Below are 16,779 nucleotides of genomic sequence, written 5' to 3'. Positions count from 1 at the left end.
AAAATAATTGTTGGGTGTTTGATATATATATGAAAAATAAATGTTAAGAAGAAAAAAAATAAAATAATTAGTTTTTTAATTATTAACATGTGTGTTCGGGGCCTACTTATGTATATTTCAACTAATATCACAGGCCTTGAAGCTAATGACCATGTAAACCTCTAATAACTCTAAAATTTGTAGGACTCGAACTGATAATCTTAAAAAAATAAATTCAAAACCTGATCAATTAAGCTATATATAATTCAATGACTGAATAACCAAACTAATATTCTAAAATATTTTTATCTCTTGAAAACTGTAAACCATTTTCTTTTATTTCAAATTTATTTGTTCTTTTATTGTAAAATATTTCAACAGACCAAAAATGCTATTCGTATTAAATCCAAAACATAAAAAAATAGTTTAGGGCCTTCTAGAAAGAAAACACATGCTTCATACGTGTCACGAGTCCATGTCTAGAAATGGTAGCAGCGCTTAAAAGTGGCAACCTGGGTAGCTAAGGCTATTAGAAAAGCCCAATGTCTAATTAATTGGGCCTGTAAGCTATTGGATCTCAATAACCCTTCTAGGCCCTAGCATAGACTGCTCTGGAATTGCAGGCGAACGGGCTGAAGGTCTATTTTAAGCCTCTTTGCTTTTAATTTTTTCTTAATTTCCTTTTACTCCTGCTCTCGTCTTCTTTTATTACTGATATCATTACTCTCAATTAATTTTTTTTGTGATTATTTACTCCTTCAGTTGATAATAAAATTTGAATTATGTTTGATAACATGATTAAAATTTTGTTTGAACTATTTGTTTTTTTACTAAAAAGATATTAAATTGATTTTTTTCCTATGTTTTTTTTATGATTTAGAAATTTTAAGTTAAAATCATAAAAAATAAATTGGAAAACCATAGAAAAACACTTAAAAAAATTTTATTTTTTTAAAAATAAAAATCACCTTTAAAAATATTTTTTTAAAATACCAACCAATATTGAATTACTAAAGGGAAAAAAAAAAAACAAAACAAAACAAAGAGGGCTTATGAAAATTTAAACCATGTTTCCTCTTTTTCATCTTTGAAGAATTTTCTAATTCGATTGCTTACTTTTTTTTTAATTTCATCTTTAAATAATGTGTTTAATAGGATTTGAGGCTAATAATTTTTTTTATTAACTTCTTATGAGGTTCTCATGGCCTTAAAAAAATATTTCAACATTAGGTTAATGCTTGATTTGGCATAATAAAATTCAATTTTATTGTTAAAAAATTGAAATTTTAAGGACCAAAATTGACAATGAAATAATAAACCTCCTTTTAATTTCTTTGATTGTGCACTAGGTGTGGATTTATAAAAATTAGTCTGCAATTGTTTTTTTCTATTTTGGTACATTTAATTTTAGAATTTTATTTTTTTTATCCAAAACATCATTTTAATTGCGTTTCAAAAAATGATTATTGGAAAACGATAAATGAGAAAGATAGTCATTGGTTGGCCATGATCTAACAAAAAAAATATCAATCTTTGTGTTAATAAATTTTATTTGATTAAAAGAGTTCCATTAAGGTGTTTTTAATCATTTATCTTGCTGGAAAAACATAGATAAGAGTTGAGTTTTTTCAAATGCAAGGTGTTTTTTCAATTCTTTGACATATCAAAGGTTTATTTAAAATTAGATACAGGTTTATTGAGATTTATGGATTATGTATATAGGGTTTTTCAGTGAAAAAATAGTTAAAAATTGGTTTTTTAAGTCAAATGAGGCAAAACTCAACTTCTTATCATCTCAAGTGATAAAAAAAATTATACTAGTAAACAATATGTTGTTTAATGACATGTCATTTTATTTGTTTTTTAAAAGGATGGGGATGCATTAAAAAAAATGGCCAAGCACATGGTCTTGCCTTGTAAGCCCACGCGTGTCTTGCCTCTTTTGTTATGGGCTAGACACCTTTGTTCTCAAGCTTAGCTGTCTAGATTTTTTTTTGTTAAACCTTTTAAAAAAAAAAAAGATAAATCTTGATTGCAATGAATTCTATTTGATAAAAAGAGTTCTATTCAGGTGATTTTAACTCTTTTATACTGGGATAACATAAATTGAGACTTGGGAGATTTTTAAGTTTGAGGTAATTTTTTAGTTTTTTGACTTATTAAAGGTTAGTTTGAAGTTAGGTATGCGTTTGTCAATAGTTATGAAGTATGTATTAAGTGTTTTAGGGTGAGAAAAACAGATGGAAGTAGGTTTTCTAGGTTAAAGAAAGTGAAGTCAACCTTCCAATCACCTTAGATGATTGAAAATTTTACTAGAAAACGACACGTCGTCTACCCCTGTAAACGACATATCATTCGATTTGTTTTTTAAAAGAGTAAGTGATATATATATATATATATATATATATATATATATATATATCATGGTCAAGCATATGAGTTTGACCTTATAGACTCAAGAGTGTCTTGTCTTATTTGTTACGGGCTATCATGTTCGCCCTAGGCCTAGGCATCTAAGCTCTTTTTGTTAAGCTCTTCATGGATTTTTTAAGAATTTTTTTTCTATTATTTTAATTAAATTTCATTAAAATTAATTGATCAAAAATATAATAGGGATGTTGTTTATTAAATGCCATTTAATTCTTTGCCTGGACCTTGAATTATATCATGACAACATTTTATAAGATTTGAAAGCACTTATTTTTTTGCAACCTTTTATGATTTTTTTTTCTATTGCTTTACTATGCATGTCTATTTTTATTATTCTTTTATTAAATAAAAAATGCTCTAAAAAATAGATTTATTAAACCCGACAAAGTTTAGGATTCAAATTATAATTTAGTAGATTAACTCAAGTTGACTTGAATTGATCTAAAACATTGTTATCTTAATTTTTTATTTTTTTTTAAGTTCAAATAACATCAAGTTGAATAGGTCATTTTAAAACAACTACAATGCAGTTTGATTTTAAACTCAGATAAGACAAAGAGTTTGGTTAAGGGGCCTCTAGGTTGAACCATAAGATCAAGTTTACTAACATTGCCAAGAAAGTCTGTCATGATAAAGTATAAGCAGTGTATTTTTTTTATATATTTTGAATTTATTAACATCTAAGTTATCAAAATATTATTTTTTTTTTAATTAAAAACTGCTATGATTATAATAAGATGTTTGGAAAACAAATTTTAGGTTTGTTATTATACATACCATTCACGTTGTTTGCTCTCAATATTCTTAGGAAGTGTTGGAGATACAAGTAATGATTCTTGCCTCTTTGCTGATTCTTCCATAGATGATGAGGTACTGAAATATGAGCATTACGAATTCATTTTTATATGGTTTTGTGGTTAGCTTAATATCACAGCAGTATATTCTTGACACTCTAGTGGGAGGACTGAGGATAGGTCAGCTTTGTTTCGTCTTTCTTGTCTGTCTTGCGCGCAATAATCTGCCGATGCATCAAGCTGTCTGTCTTGCGCGCACATATATTTATATATATTGATTGCATTGATTGTTTCGTCTTTAAACTACTGAAATTAAAAATAAATTAAACAACTATCCGGCACCCTTCACATAGATCAACATAAAATTCTATTTCCATCATTAACAGAATTGGAGCATTGCCAGAATTGTATTCCACAGGGCATGAATCTGGTTCAATATATAACTGGAAGATAAACTGCAACTTCTCACACATCTAGACAATATCTTTCAGCTTAACTTGTCTGGGATGAGAATACATCGACGAGAAAATTTTCAAAACCCTGTAGCCGTTTTCTACATCATGATTATCATGTTTGATTTTCATTCAAAAGCACGGTAGCATTTGTTTCTGATAAAAGAAACAACCAGAAGGCCCACCATCAGGCAGCAATGCCAATCTCACAGCATTTTCGGCTCCTTCGGCAGCGGTGAAGGGGCCGGTGTTGGTAGTTATGTCAGTTTTGCAATAGCCAGGGCAGAGACAATTGACGCGGAAGCTTGGATACTTCTTGGCCAGAATCCTTGTGTAGGCACTCATGGCAGCTTTAGCAACAATATAGGCAGACAGATAAGTTGGCCAGCCTTTGGATCCCAACAAATCTTCTTTAAAATCTTTAAGAAACTCGTTCACAACCTCGTCTAGTCTATCTTCATTGAGATTTTCAACATCATTCAACAATCCTTTGGCCCATTCATTGGGTATGTTCTAAGCCACATAACAGGAAAAAAAACTCTGGTAAGACTGCTTATACAAATGCTGCGAGTACTCGTCTGAGCTAAATGAAACATAAATTCAGAGGATAGTATGTACAAGACTATTCCTGTAATGTTAATTGTTATGAGCTAGCACAGGAAGTGAATTTGCATTTGCGGAACAATGTGTGCATGAAAGTACCAAGCAGGGGACAAACAGAGATTATAGGAAAAATCATGTTTTCTAGGAGTTGTATTCTTGGACATTACCATAAACAAAGTACGATAATCCAGAATAAGAAAGCATATAAATGTTACTGCACATCAACCAGTCTAGAAGTCAAATTTGGGTTTCCTTGAGGAGGAGAAATAACTCGGCCAAATTTGAAGATAAGACAACTGCTAGTTTCAATCGGGACCAAAATACCAAGACTCCATTATTGAAAGACAGTCGTGTACCTTTAAAAGCCCCAGCAGTGAAGAGACATTTACAATTCTTGGTGAATCAGACAACTGTAGGAGGGGCGCAAGTGCTTCAGCCATTCCTCTTGCACCATAGTAGTTTGTTTTCACACATTGCTCTGCCATCTCATAATTTTGAGTGCCAATTTCAGCCCACACTTGCTCCCCAGATGGCTGCATTTGAACAAAAGAAATTTAGACCCTCTCCAACACTTCATAGACCATATCCACCGGAAACAAATGAAAATCTACTTAATTTACTACTCAAAATAACCTCAATATCCGTTAAATGATGATTACAAGCAATAATTAGTCCCAATGCCTGATTCGTGGTCTATCCAAGGGTTACGTAAATATAGATAGCACAGGCAATGATCTTCCGAATGATTAGTCTATCTATGATTTGTGTCCTTCTCTTGTAGTCATTACAATATAAAGACTTACAAATTCACCAGTTTGTTCAAAGGCTCTTTGAAAAGCATCTGCCTCTAGTGCAACTCCACCAATCCCAGCATTGTTCACCTGCACAAGGTTACAAGATTTTCAAGAAACTATCAGATAAACATAAATAAATAGAAGGATTAGCCCAAGAAATTCGTTACTTCATACCAAGATGTCAAGTTTTCCAAAATTATTTTTCACAAATTCAGCAAGGGAAATAATGCTATCAGGGTCAACCACATCAAGTTGATGGTAAATCACAAGGTCATCAGAGATGCCAGAATCTTTCAGCTTTTGAACAGCTTCAAGACCCCTTTTTTCATCTCTGGCTGTTAACACCACCAAAATTCCATTAGAAGCCAACTGCCTACATATTTCATATCCAATCCCCTTGTTTGCTCCTGTCACAACTGCATACCTGCGGCAGAAATACTTTAAGAACGTAATGATTCTCTTAACAACTCTTTAAGGAAAAAAAAGGAAGAAGATGAAAGAGCATATAGCTACCTCTTTGTTGCAAGACTGGTGGACTCTTGGGCCATGGCTGATGGTGTGAAAGATGATATCGGATGAATTTAGAAAGGAAAGCAGAAGTTAATGGCTATCTTACTGCCTGTAAGAAACATCAAATAGTTTCGATTCTTGTATCCGTCACTATCCCATGTGCCAGGCCCTACGAGGCAAAGGAGAAACATCAGCCGAAGAAGGTGCAAAAATCAAACTTCTTTCTAGAAATAATATAAAATAGACTTGATTTCGGTTAGAGAATAATATAAATTATATATCTTATTTAAACTTAAGTTATTGGGTTGAGATGGTTCTTTGACATGATATCAGAGCCTTATGACCAAGCGGTCACGAGTTCGAATCTCACTGTCCCCATTTTTTAATAAAAATCAAGCAAAAGAGAATGTGAGTCTGTGTAAGTTTCAAGCCCAAATAGCTTTCACTTGAGAAGGTATGTTAGAGAATAATATAAATTATATCTTGGAACCTCATCTAACAGTTTAAGTTATTGAATTGAGATGGTTTTTGACGATTTCTTTGCCATACAAAGTAAAAAAAAAAAATCTAAAGGTGATTTTCTTTGAATTTATTTAGCCCGCAATGATTGATTCAAAATCATTACAGCAATAGCTGGCCAGGAAGATGACAAGTAAATGATGTGTTGATGAATTTGATGAAATCTAAGCAAACATGTTTAGTTGTTTTTATGCGATGCCTCTGTATGGGTGTCGCTCTCTTACGAGTGAAAGAGGAGTATTATTGCATGATGATGCCGTATCATTCATCTCCATAGATTATGATACCATTCTAAGATTTCAATGCCTTCATCAAATAAAAGTGAAGCTGTATTTACTGCGCAATACACCTCCATAAATAGGGGATTTCTCACAAGTTTGGAAAGCAGGATGTTATGCTTTCGTTGGCCTCTTCTTCAACAACAGCAGCAGTACTGTTTTTTTTATCTTGTTCAATTAGATGCTGTCAATGCTTATCTCAATGCATTTTAATTATTGCAAGATAAATGGTTGCCTCTTTTGTTATGGGCTAGATGCATTTGTCCCCAAGCTAAGCTGTCTAAACAGTTTTTTGTTAAACCTTTTATTAAAAAAAACAAAAAAAAAAGTTATTCTTTATATCAATGAATTTTATTTAATGAGAAGAGTTTTATTTGGATAATTTTAACCCCTTATACTGGGAAAACATAAATTGAGACTCGGTAAATGTTTAAATTTGAGGTAATTTTTTAGTTTTTTGACTTATTAAAGGTTGGTTTGAAGTTAGGTATGGGTTTGTCAATGATTATGGAATATGTATTAGGTGTTTTAGGGTGAGAAAAAGGGATAGAAGTGGGTTTTTTAGATTAAAGAAAGTGAAGTCAACCTTCCAATCACCTCAAGTGATTGAAAATCACACTAGCAAACAACACGTTGTCTATCATTGTAAACAAGATGTCATTCAATCTTTTTTAAAAGGATGAATGATATCTTAAAAAATAAAATAGTTTGTCATGTTAGTTTGGCCTTATAGGTTCAAGACCGTCTTACCTTCTTTTTATGGGCCTATCATGTATGCCTGTCTTACCTTCTTTTTATGGGCCTATCATGTTTGCCTTAGGCATAGGCATCTAAACTCTTTTTATTAAGCCTTTCATGGATTTTTTTTAAAAAAATTTCTTATTATTTTAATTAAATTTCATTAAAATTAATTGTTCGAAAATATAGTAGGGATGTTGTTTATTAAATGCCATTTAAGTTTTTACCTAGTTCTTGAATTATATCATGATAGTGTTTTTATAAGATTTGAAAGCACTTTTTCTGTGCAACTTTTTATGATTTTTTTTCTTAATTTTTGTTATGTTGCTTTTCTATGCATGTCTATTTTTATTATTTTTTTATTAAATAATAATAAAAAAAAACTCTAGAAAATAGATTTATTAAACTTAACAAGGTTTAGAATCCAAATTATGGCTTGACGAGTTGACTCAAGTTGACTTAGATTGATCCAAAATGTTGTTATTTTAATATTTTAAAAAAAATCAAATAACATCAAGTTAAATAACTCATTTCAGAACAACTGCAATGTTTTTTAATTTTAAACTTGAATAAGATAAGAGATTTGGTCATTAGATTGAATTGTAGGTCAGATTTATTAACATTGTCAAGAAAGTCTCTCTACATGAGTAGTGTATTTTTTTTATATTTTGAATTCATTAACGTGTAAGTTATCAAAATACTATTTTTTTAATTAAAAATTGCTATTGTGATAAGATGTTGTTTGGGAAACAAATTTCAGGTTTGTTATTACACACATCATTCACGTTGTTTGCTCTCAATATTCTTAGAAATTGACCACAACAATGATACCATGTATATAAATTGAGATTTGAATGTAATGACAGTAATCACTACGTAAATAGAAATTAAACTATTATGTAAGTAAAAATTGATCGCAACAATGAAAATAATTATGCATGAATTGTGACACAATGTTTATGAATCGGCAAATGAGTGGGGCTACTAATCAGGTGTTTATTGAACTGGTCACATAAATAGAGATTATTGATTTTTTTAACCCATGAGGGCTATTGATCGGGTATATATCAAGCTAGCCACGTGAACGGAGATATGATTTGGAAATTATTTAAGTTAGCTCAAGAACATGAATAGTGTTAAAATCAAACATGGTGTATAAATTGTTACATGATAAGAAACCAAATGATAAGCAAGATAAGCATATAAAGTAGGAAAATGATATATAAAAATTAAATTAAGAGCAATCATAAAATTAATATCAGGAGAATGATAAATAATTTAAAATAAATTATAAAGTTAAAATTTCAATAAAATTATTGATAAATAATAAAATTGAAAAAATAAATTCTAAAAAAAATGAGACAATAAAAACTGATATAAATTCATATAAAATAAATGATAACAAAATGAAAAGGCATAATCAACCAATACTAATGTATGATGGTTGATGCTTACCTATTGAGAAGAGGGGATCCTATCCCTATGATACAACTGGCAACAGGAAGAGTCGTTGGCAGCCAGCCAAGAAGGCAAGAAGAACTTCTCTTTCAAGCTCTAGTTAAAAAAAAAAAAAAAAATATCAAGCACTAAACCAGACCAATACTAATATAGGTACCCAAAAGGATTCTCTTTATCAATCGAAGGACAGAACAGAACCACCACGGAACCCAAAATGACAGAGGCGGGGCAAAGCAACAACAGCACGGTCGCAAAACCCAGATTAGTAATCTGTATAGGCGACATCCATGGCTACATCACAAAGCTTCAAAATCTTTGGTCAAATCTCGAAACCCAATTCGACCCCCAACACTTTAACGCTGCAACAATTATCTTCTTAGGCGATTACTGTGACAGAGGCCTAGATACCAAGAAAGTCCTAGATTTCTTGATAGACTTACCTTCAAGGTATCCAAATCAAAAGCATGTGTTTCTTTCGGGAAATCATGACTTTGCTTTTGCTGCTTTTGTTGGTGTCCTGCCTGAGCCGCAAAATGGGGTGCCATTTAAGGAAGGATGGAAGGAGTATGAAGAGAGTGAGGACAGGGAAGGGTGGTATAAAGGAGACGGGTATGAGAATATGCATTTGCAAGGGAGAAGGTGGGCTGGTCATATTAAGGAGAGATTCAATACCATTAAAGGGACTGAATATAAGGGCTCTATTTATGATGCCGGTCCCACTTTCGCTTCCTATGGTGTCCCTCATGGATCTTCTGGTATGTCTTGTTTTCTTTTAGTCTCTCATTGATTGAAGTTTTAATTATCAATAGCTTAATCACGTCTCCATGTTTGTATGGAAATGTATCGCTGTTGTTTGGTTTTTTAGCTGTTAAATATGAAATAGGCTATTGTTGTCTAGCAGTTTTGAACTGAGTTGATTGTGCTTGAGTTGTTTGATTCTTAGTTTTTTAATGTAAGAGGGTAAAAATAATATATTTTGGATTAGTATAATCATGAATGGAGCATTGGAGTCTTTAGATTCTTGCATTTTTTACACTTGAGATGGTTCTGAATTCAATACAATTAACAGTGTGATTTATTGGTGTAAATTTTTGTATCGAGACAGACTTATTGAAGGCAGTTCCTGATGATCACAAGAAGTTTCTAGCTGATATGGTTTGGGTCCATGAAGAGGTGAAGTTTATTTCATTGCCACCTTTATCGTTTAGAACTTTGATCAATGATGATTTTGACTAGTGTTATGGTGTAAGTTGCCAGAAAAGAAAGATGATCAACTGAGTATATTACATAACGCGAGTTCCATAATTTGTAGTTTGATTTGATCAGTAAGGACAATGGATGAAGCTTGGTGGGTTTCATAATGTGCAATTTTCTGTCAAAAAACCCAACCTAAAAACATAAGCTATCAAGTGAAGCCCCGATAATAGTTTTATATTATTACCTGGTAATTTATTTTATTTGTTAGAAAAGAATGGTGAGATTTGAACTCATAATCATCTGGTCATTAATACCATGTGAGATTTGAATTCATAACCATTTGGTTATGAAGACTTGAAATCATATCAAATAATTATCTCAACCTCAAAGTTTAAGCCATCAACTCAAAAACTTAAGATATCAATTAAAAAACTTAAGCTATTAAATGAAGCACAAAAATAATTTTATATGACTCTCTTAACATTTTCTTTTCCAGGATGATGTGTGCATAGAGGATGAAGAAGGAATTAGACACTGTAAATTGATTGCCGCACATGCTGGTTTAGAGGAAGGGAAAAATGTAGGCGAACAACTGAGATTTTTGAAAGCTAAGGAGACTCATGTCCCCAAGATACAGGCTCTTAGTGGGAGGAAAACAGTTTGGGATATACCAAAGGTGATGGCTCGATACCTACTTTTAATTTTTTTATCTGAAACTTTTTATCCTAATCTACCAATTTCTCCAGCCACTTACTTTCTTTAGTGGGAAAGGACTGGGTGTTGACAGCTTCACACATTCAAGACATTATATATCATTGTTCTTTTATATATACACACACACACTCTGAAGTCTGGATGTTTGATGTTTGATGTTTAATGTTTAATTAGGAATTAAGTGAGAAACCGATCATTGTGGTTAGCGGCCACCACGGGAAACTTCATATTGATGGTCTTAGATTGATTATTGATGAAGGTGGTGGATTTGAGAATAAACCAGTGGCTGCAATTGCGCTTCCCTCGATGAAGCTTGTTCGTGATACTGATAATTTGACAAAATAGCTTGGAGTATATTATAGATTGATGCAAGTGTCCACAATCTTTCCAGATTTAGCCTAGCATACACATCCAGGCATGTAATCTGACTGTTACATTGTTGGTTGCATATCCTGAGCAATCGTTTCATTACTGGCCTTGGACGTTCTTCTCATTGCTTCCCCCCTCCCCCCCCCCCCCCCACCCTGTGACAGGGGATGCTTGGTTTTATCAAATGTCGTATCTAATATTGTAGAAATTTCTTGGGGAATATCAATAAAATGGGCTTGTGTCCATGACAATTGTCTTATGGAAATTGTCCAAAACATTGAATTTAGTTTCATTCTATTTTTTTTTCCTTGAGAAAAATAACGAAAATGCTGACGGGAAACTTGCATGACTGTCAGCTTCTACTGATTTCTAAAATGAGAGCTACGAGGCTGGCCTTCATTTATGTTGGGGTATACACACAAAAGCAGATTAATCATACCAGTTTTTCATATGCAAATGTCAAAAATGGTCGAGTGCATGAATGATTTGTATCCTGTTCAAAAAGATTGGTTAAACTGACATGAACCTAACCAACTGGTTCTGTAGAAATGGAGTCTCGGCCATACCAAATATCAAGTTTTCTGTATCTGGTCTTCATAAAATCTGCTGATGCAATGTTTTCAGGGTCCATAACATCAAGCTGTTAAAAAACCACATAATCAGAGACCAGACCGTTTCAGTTTCTCAATAGCTCGAAGACCTCTCTTTTCATCTCTAGCTGTTAGCATTCACAGTTTAATGTTGACTGAGTAGAACAACAGTCTATTTCTGACATTTTAATGAGAGCACGGCAGAAAATGGATCTTTCCTAGTTTCTAGTCCTGCATGTTTCAGACGACTTTGGATCAAATGGCATAGATACCATAGAGATGCCATCAGAAAGGGATGGCATAGAGATGTGTGGAGAGAGAAGTGTGGTGTGGATGGCATAGAGATCCCATCAGAAAGGGATCTGAAAATTCAAAAGTGTGATGTGGATGTTACATGTGAATGCTAGGAAATTCAGAGCAAAACTATTTAATCTTGTCCACATGTCATAGAAAATGTCGGTGCTTAGAGTACATGGATGATAAGCAGATGCATGATGCATAAGAACGGCCTGTCTTGCCATATCTTTTGATTGATTCGATCATTCTATTCTAAATTTCTTTAAACTACTCCGCTGATGTCCATATAAATCTCCATTGCGATCGTTGACGATTTCTTAATCTTATGCTAATAGAAACAAAAATAGAGTGTGAAACATCTAACAACACTTCAAACAGTCTTGCTTGTTCGAGTAAAACTACCTTAGTACTAACAGAGATGGACTCATTCCACTATTAATACAAACATCCAGATTGTTATATGTTAAGTTTGCTCCTCTTGTCATTGTTAGATTACAGTGAATCATTTTTAGTTCGTTTAGTAGCTGCATGAGGCTGGCTTCATATTCTCCTTAGTAGCGACTAGCAGGCTAGCAGCAACTCTTTTTCATAGGCTTGATATAAGGATTTGATGACACGCGCACCCATCAACCCCAGCCCTTGATCTATAACCTGTAATCCTAGCCATCATCAAAGTTGTCCTACATCATTCCCGAGTTTATTTCGCCAGCTCACAATCCTGAAGAACTTCATATCAAGCATGAGTATATACCAATCTAATATATATGGATACATTTATTTAAAGACATGGGCCTTAAAACACAAATCTTGAGAGATAGGAGGGAAAGAATTTCATATGCTTCCGTTATAGGATCTATCAATTTAAGCATAATGATTATATACCAATTTAATCCTTGTAAAGGTCATAGATTGATAGTTAAAAACATTATTAAGTAATTAAGAATGTGTTTCTTATCCATGTAAGAGATGATCTTGTAATTCATTATTATTTGAATTCTGGTTTTCAATCGGAGATTGATGCTAACAAATCTCAATTTGGGTATATTTTACTTTGAATGATGGTGCTATAAGTTGTAAGAGTTTCAACTAAGAAACTACAACAAATTTTATAACTAAAACTAAATATATCTATGTGTCTAAGCCAACAAAAATGTCGTTTGGATCAATAAGTTTATCACTAAATTATATGTGATTCTTTACATTATTAATTTAGTAACTTTGTATTGTGATTACAATTGAGCTATTATATTAGCAAAGAAACTAATGTCTTATTAATAATCTAAACATGTATTTAGACGATTTCATTAATAATCTAAAATGTAGCATTGCGATGTATAATTATTCTTGGAACATGGTAAAACACTAAGCCTCCTTTTTTTTTCTTTTAATTTTAATTGCTACTCCTTGTTAATCAGATCGGGTAAAAAAAAAATGGTTAATTACAAAGTGCAATAAGCAGTGTCAAAAATATTTTTAAAGGTTCACTAAGTTGTGATTGGTTGGCCATGATCTAACAAAAAACAATCAATCTTTGTGTCTAAGAATTCCATTTGATTAGAGGAGCTCCATTAAGTTGTTTTTGATCATTTATGTATCTTGCTTGAAAAATATAGATAAGAGCTTGAGTTTTTTCGAATGCAATGAGATTTTTCAGTTCTTTAACATATTAAAGGTTCATTTGAAGTTAGATATGGATTTATTGAGATTTATGGATTATGTATTTGGGGTTTTTAGGTGAAAAAAATGGTTAAAAGGTGGGTTTTCTAGTCAAATAAGGCAAATCTCAACTTCTTAGTATCTCTAAGTGGTCAAAAAATTATACTAGTAAATATGTTATCTTTCATTGAAAATGACATGTCATTTTATTTGTTTTTTAAAAGGATGGAGGATGCATTAAGAAAAATGGCCAAGCACATGGTCTTGCCTCGTGCTTCTTCTATTATGTGCTGGATGCATTTGTCCTCGAGCTTAGTTGTCTATACTTTTTTTTTTGTTAAACTTTTTATATATAAAAAATTAATCTTGATGTTAATGAATTTTATTTAATGAGAAGAGTTCTATTTGGGTGATTTTAACCCTTTATACTGGAAAAACATAAATTGAGACTCAAGATATTTTTAAGTTCGAGGTAATTTTTTTAGTTTTTTGACTTATTAAAGATTGGTTTGAAGTTAGGTATTGGTGTGTCACTAGTTATGGAATATGTACTAGGTGTTTTAGGATGAGAAAAAGGGATGGAAGTGGGTTTTATAGGTTAAATAAAATGAAGTCAACCTTTTAATCACCTTATGTGATTGAAAATTATACTAGCAAACGACACATTGTCTACTATTGTAAACAACGTGTCATTTGATTTTTTTTTTTTTCAAGGGGTGGATGATATGTTAAAAAACAAGAAGATGGTCAAGAATGTGAGTTTGGCCTTATAGGCCCAAGAGAATCTTAAAAACTTTTTATTGGTCTATCATATTTGTCCTAGGCTTACGCATCTAAACCTTTTTTGGCTAAGCCTTTCATGGATTTTTTAAGAACTTTTTCCATATTATTTTAATTAAATTTCATTAAAATTAATTGATCAAGAATATATTAGGGTTGTTGTTTATTAAATGTCATTTAATTATTTACCTAGTTCTTGAATTATATCATGATTGTTTTTATAAGATTTGAAAGCACTTTTTTGTGCAACCTTTTATGACTTTTTTTTTCTTTTTTGCTTTCCTATGCATGTTTGTTTTTATTATTCTTTTATTAAATAAAAAAACTCTAGAAAATAGATTTATTAAACCCAACAAGGTTTAGAACCCAAATTATGATTTAGTAGGTTAACTAAAATTGATTCAGATCAATCTAAAATGTTGTTGTCTCAATATTTTCTTTTTTTAAGTTCAAATAACATCAAGTTGAATAGGTCACTTTAAAATAACTGAAACATGGTTTGATTTTAAACTCAGACAAGGTAAGAGGTTTGGTCAAGGGGTCTCTAGATTGAACTGTAGGGTTAAATTTATTAACATTGTCTAGAAAATCTCTCATGATAAAACACATATTTTTTTATATTTTGAATTCATTCACATCTAAGTTATCAAAATATTATTTTTTTTAATTAAAAATTACTATGATTATGATAGGATGTTGTTTGGGTAATAAATTTTAGGTTTGTTATTATACATATCATTCACGTTTTTTGCTCTCAATATTCTTAGAAATTGACAACAACAATGATACCATGTATATAAATTGAGATTTGAATGTAATGGCAGTAATCACTACATAAGTAGAAATTATTCGCAACAATGGTAACTATTATGTAAATAAAAATTAACCGCAACAACAAAGATAATTATGCATAAATTGTATTTATTAACAATGATTGATGATGCGAACCTCGTGATCACGTGGTCACACAACCCACAATCAAGATTGAGATCTGATCCCGGAAAGCCGAAATAGGTCTGATATGAGTGCGACACAATGAAAACCTGCCCCAAGGCACCAACACTATTGGAATGAGTAGAATGACACCACGAAGCCAGTTAATCTTCGATAAGTCAGATTCAGTTCGTTCAAGAACTGAAGAATGCAAGAATCACTCTCACACGTTAAAACTGAAAATTTCAGAATAATAATCATCAAAGCTGCCGAAATTATGGCTTACATGAGTTTAAATAGTTCTTGAAAAATTAATCCTAATGGACCTCTTATGTGGACTTATATGAGGTCCACTCAAAACTGGTCCAAAACCCTAAACTAAAAAGCCCATAACTTGATCCAAACAAGCCTTAGATCCTAGCTAAAAACAAACTATTAATTAAGCCCAAACATGAAAGAAAATAATAAAAATAAGTAACTTGTCATTAAATACCACCAGCCCTTCTTTCCTTGTGTAGCTAGGATGAATAAGAAATCCTTATAAGAAAAGGATTCTGAAACATTAATGAATCCTTGCCACACTAGGAGATTATATTGCAACTCATTAAAGATCCTTGTGGAATTAGGAAATTCCCAAAATCAGCTCCCACATCCTTGGAGGAAAAGAATCCTAATCAAATAGGAAGTCCACAAGTCAAATGGAAGTAAATAACAAAATCCGTACAGCCTCTGTTGACCAGTATTGGGGTGCCTTCCCGAACTCCGATTGACCTGCAATATTAACCCAAGGTAGTAAAATATGTCTGGAGAGTCCACATAAAATATTAGCCCGATCCAACGGTCGGATTGAGAATTATGATTGTTGCCGTAAACCTGGATTGTTGTGCTTTTTACGTCAAAATCTGAATCTAACCTTACTTGGATCGTATCACAGGGCTGAACCGTATCAATTGACCTTGTGACACAATGTTTATGAGTCAACAAATGAGTAGGGGCTACTAATCAGGTGCTTATTGAATTGGATCACATGATTATTGATCCTGTATCTATAATCCATGAGAGCCATATGAGTGGAGATATAATTTGGAAATTATTTAAGTCGGCTCAAGAAGAGGACTAGTGTTAAAATCAAACATGGTGTAAAAATTGTTACAGGCCAAGAAACCAAATGATAAGCAAGTCAAGCATATAAAGTAGGAAAATGATATATCAGAATTAAATTAATAGCAATGGTAAAATTAATATTACGAGAACATAATAACTTTATATAAAATTATAAAGCTAAATTTTTAATAAAATTTTTAATAAATAATAAAATTAAAAAAATAAAACAATAAAAACTGAGATAAATTCATATAAAATAAATGATAACAAAATGAAAAAGCATAATCAACCAATACTGATGTATGATGGTTGATGGTTGATGCTTACCTATTGAGAAGAGCAACGGGAAGAGTCGTTATCAGCCAGCCAAAGAAGGCAAGAAGAACTTCTCTTTCAAGCTCTAAGCACTTGAGGTCTTGACCCAGCAGTTGGAGGGACTTGTTCCCTTCCTCTGTATCCTGGATTCAAATTTCATTGTGCATGTCTGTTATCCTCGCGGTGCCTTACATGCTCACTGGGTTTGCAGGATGTTCAGTGAATCATAAGATTAATCGTGGTGCGCGCAAGCTAACCCGGACACCCAC

At 32.2% G+C, this 16,779-nt stretch overlaps 2 protein-coding genes across 2 annotated transcripts; one reads left to right on the top strand and one right to left on the bottom strand.

Moving 5' to 3' along the window:
* Nucleotides 1–3,553: 3,553 nt before the first annotated feature.
* LOC118057737 ((+)-neomenthol dehydrogenase) lies at nucleotides 3,554–5,722 on the bottom strand. The gene is made up of 5 exons (XM_035070411.2): nucleotides 5,566–5,722; nucleotides 5,227–5,476; nucleotides 5,062–5,139; nucleotides 4,615–4,791; nucleotides 3,554–4,168 (listed from the first exon to the last, which is right to left on the bottom strand). Exons 1-5 carry the CDS (start codon nucleotides 5,598–5,600, stop codon nucleotides 3,788–3,790), a joined length of 921 nt encoding a protein of 306 aa, XP_034926302.1. The 5' UTR covers nucleotides 5,601–5,722; the 3' UTR covers nucleotides 3,554–3,787.
* Nucleotides 5,723–8,619: 2,897 nt separating this feature from the next.
* LOC118057733 (tyrosine-protein phosphatase RLPH2-like) lies at nucleotides 8,620–11,094 on the top strand. The gene is made up of 4 exons (XM_035070407.2): nucleotides 8,620–9,310; nucleotides 9,661–9,728; nucleotides 10,249–10,428; nucleotides 10,641–11,094. The coding sequence occupies exons 1-4, from the start codon at nucleotides 8,770–8,772 to the stop codon at nucleotides 10,809–10,811; spliced, it is 960 nt and encodes a 319-aa protein (XP_034926298.1). The 5' UTR covers nucleotides 8,620–8,769; the 3' UTR covers nucleotides 10,812–11,094.
* Nucleotides 11,095–16,779: the final 5,685 nt, after the last annotated feature.

This window comes from Populus alba, chromosome 2 (assembly GCF_005239225.2).
Source record: "Populus alba chromosome 2, ASM523922v2, whole genome shotgun sequence".
Lineage (NCBI taxonomy): Eukaryota > Viridiplantae > Streptophyta > Magnoliopsida > Malpighiales > Salicaceae > Populus > Populus alba.
The sequence above is the reverse complement of the archived record's forward strand: the minus strand, read 5'-3'. Positions and strand labels throughout refer to the sequence as shown.

Excerpts from the sequence above, each read along its gene's own strand:
- LOC118057737 (XM_035070411.2), bottom strand. The coding sequence starts at position 5,600 with ATGGCCCAAGAGTCCACCAGTCTTGCAACAAAGAG. Across the intron at positions 4,792-5,061 it reads TTGAACAAACTGGTGAATTT|CCATCTGGGGAGCAAGTGTG; the intron begins GTAAGTCTTTAT and ends GTTCAAATGCAG. Across the intron at positions 4,169-4,614 it reads CACTGCTGGGGCTTTTAAAG|AACATACCCAATGAATGGGC; the intron begins GTACACGACTGT and ends TATGTGGCTTAG.
- LOC118057733 (XM_035070407.2), top strand. The coding sequence starts at position 8,770 with ATGACAGAGGCGGGGCAAAGCAACAACAGCACGGTCGCAAAACCCAGA. Across the intron at positions 9,311-9,660 it reads TGTCCCTCATGGATCTTCTG|ACTTATTGAAGGCAGTTCCT; the intron begins GTATGTCTTGTT and ends GTATCGAGACAG. Across the intron at positions 10,429-10,640 it reads CAGTTTGGGATATACCAAAG|GAATTAAGTGAGAAACCGAT; the intron begins GTGATGGCTCGA and ends ATGTTTAATTAG.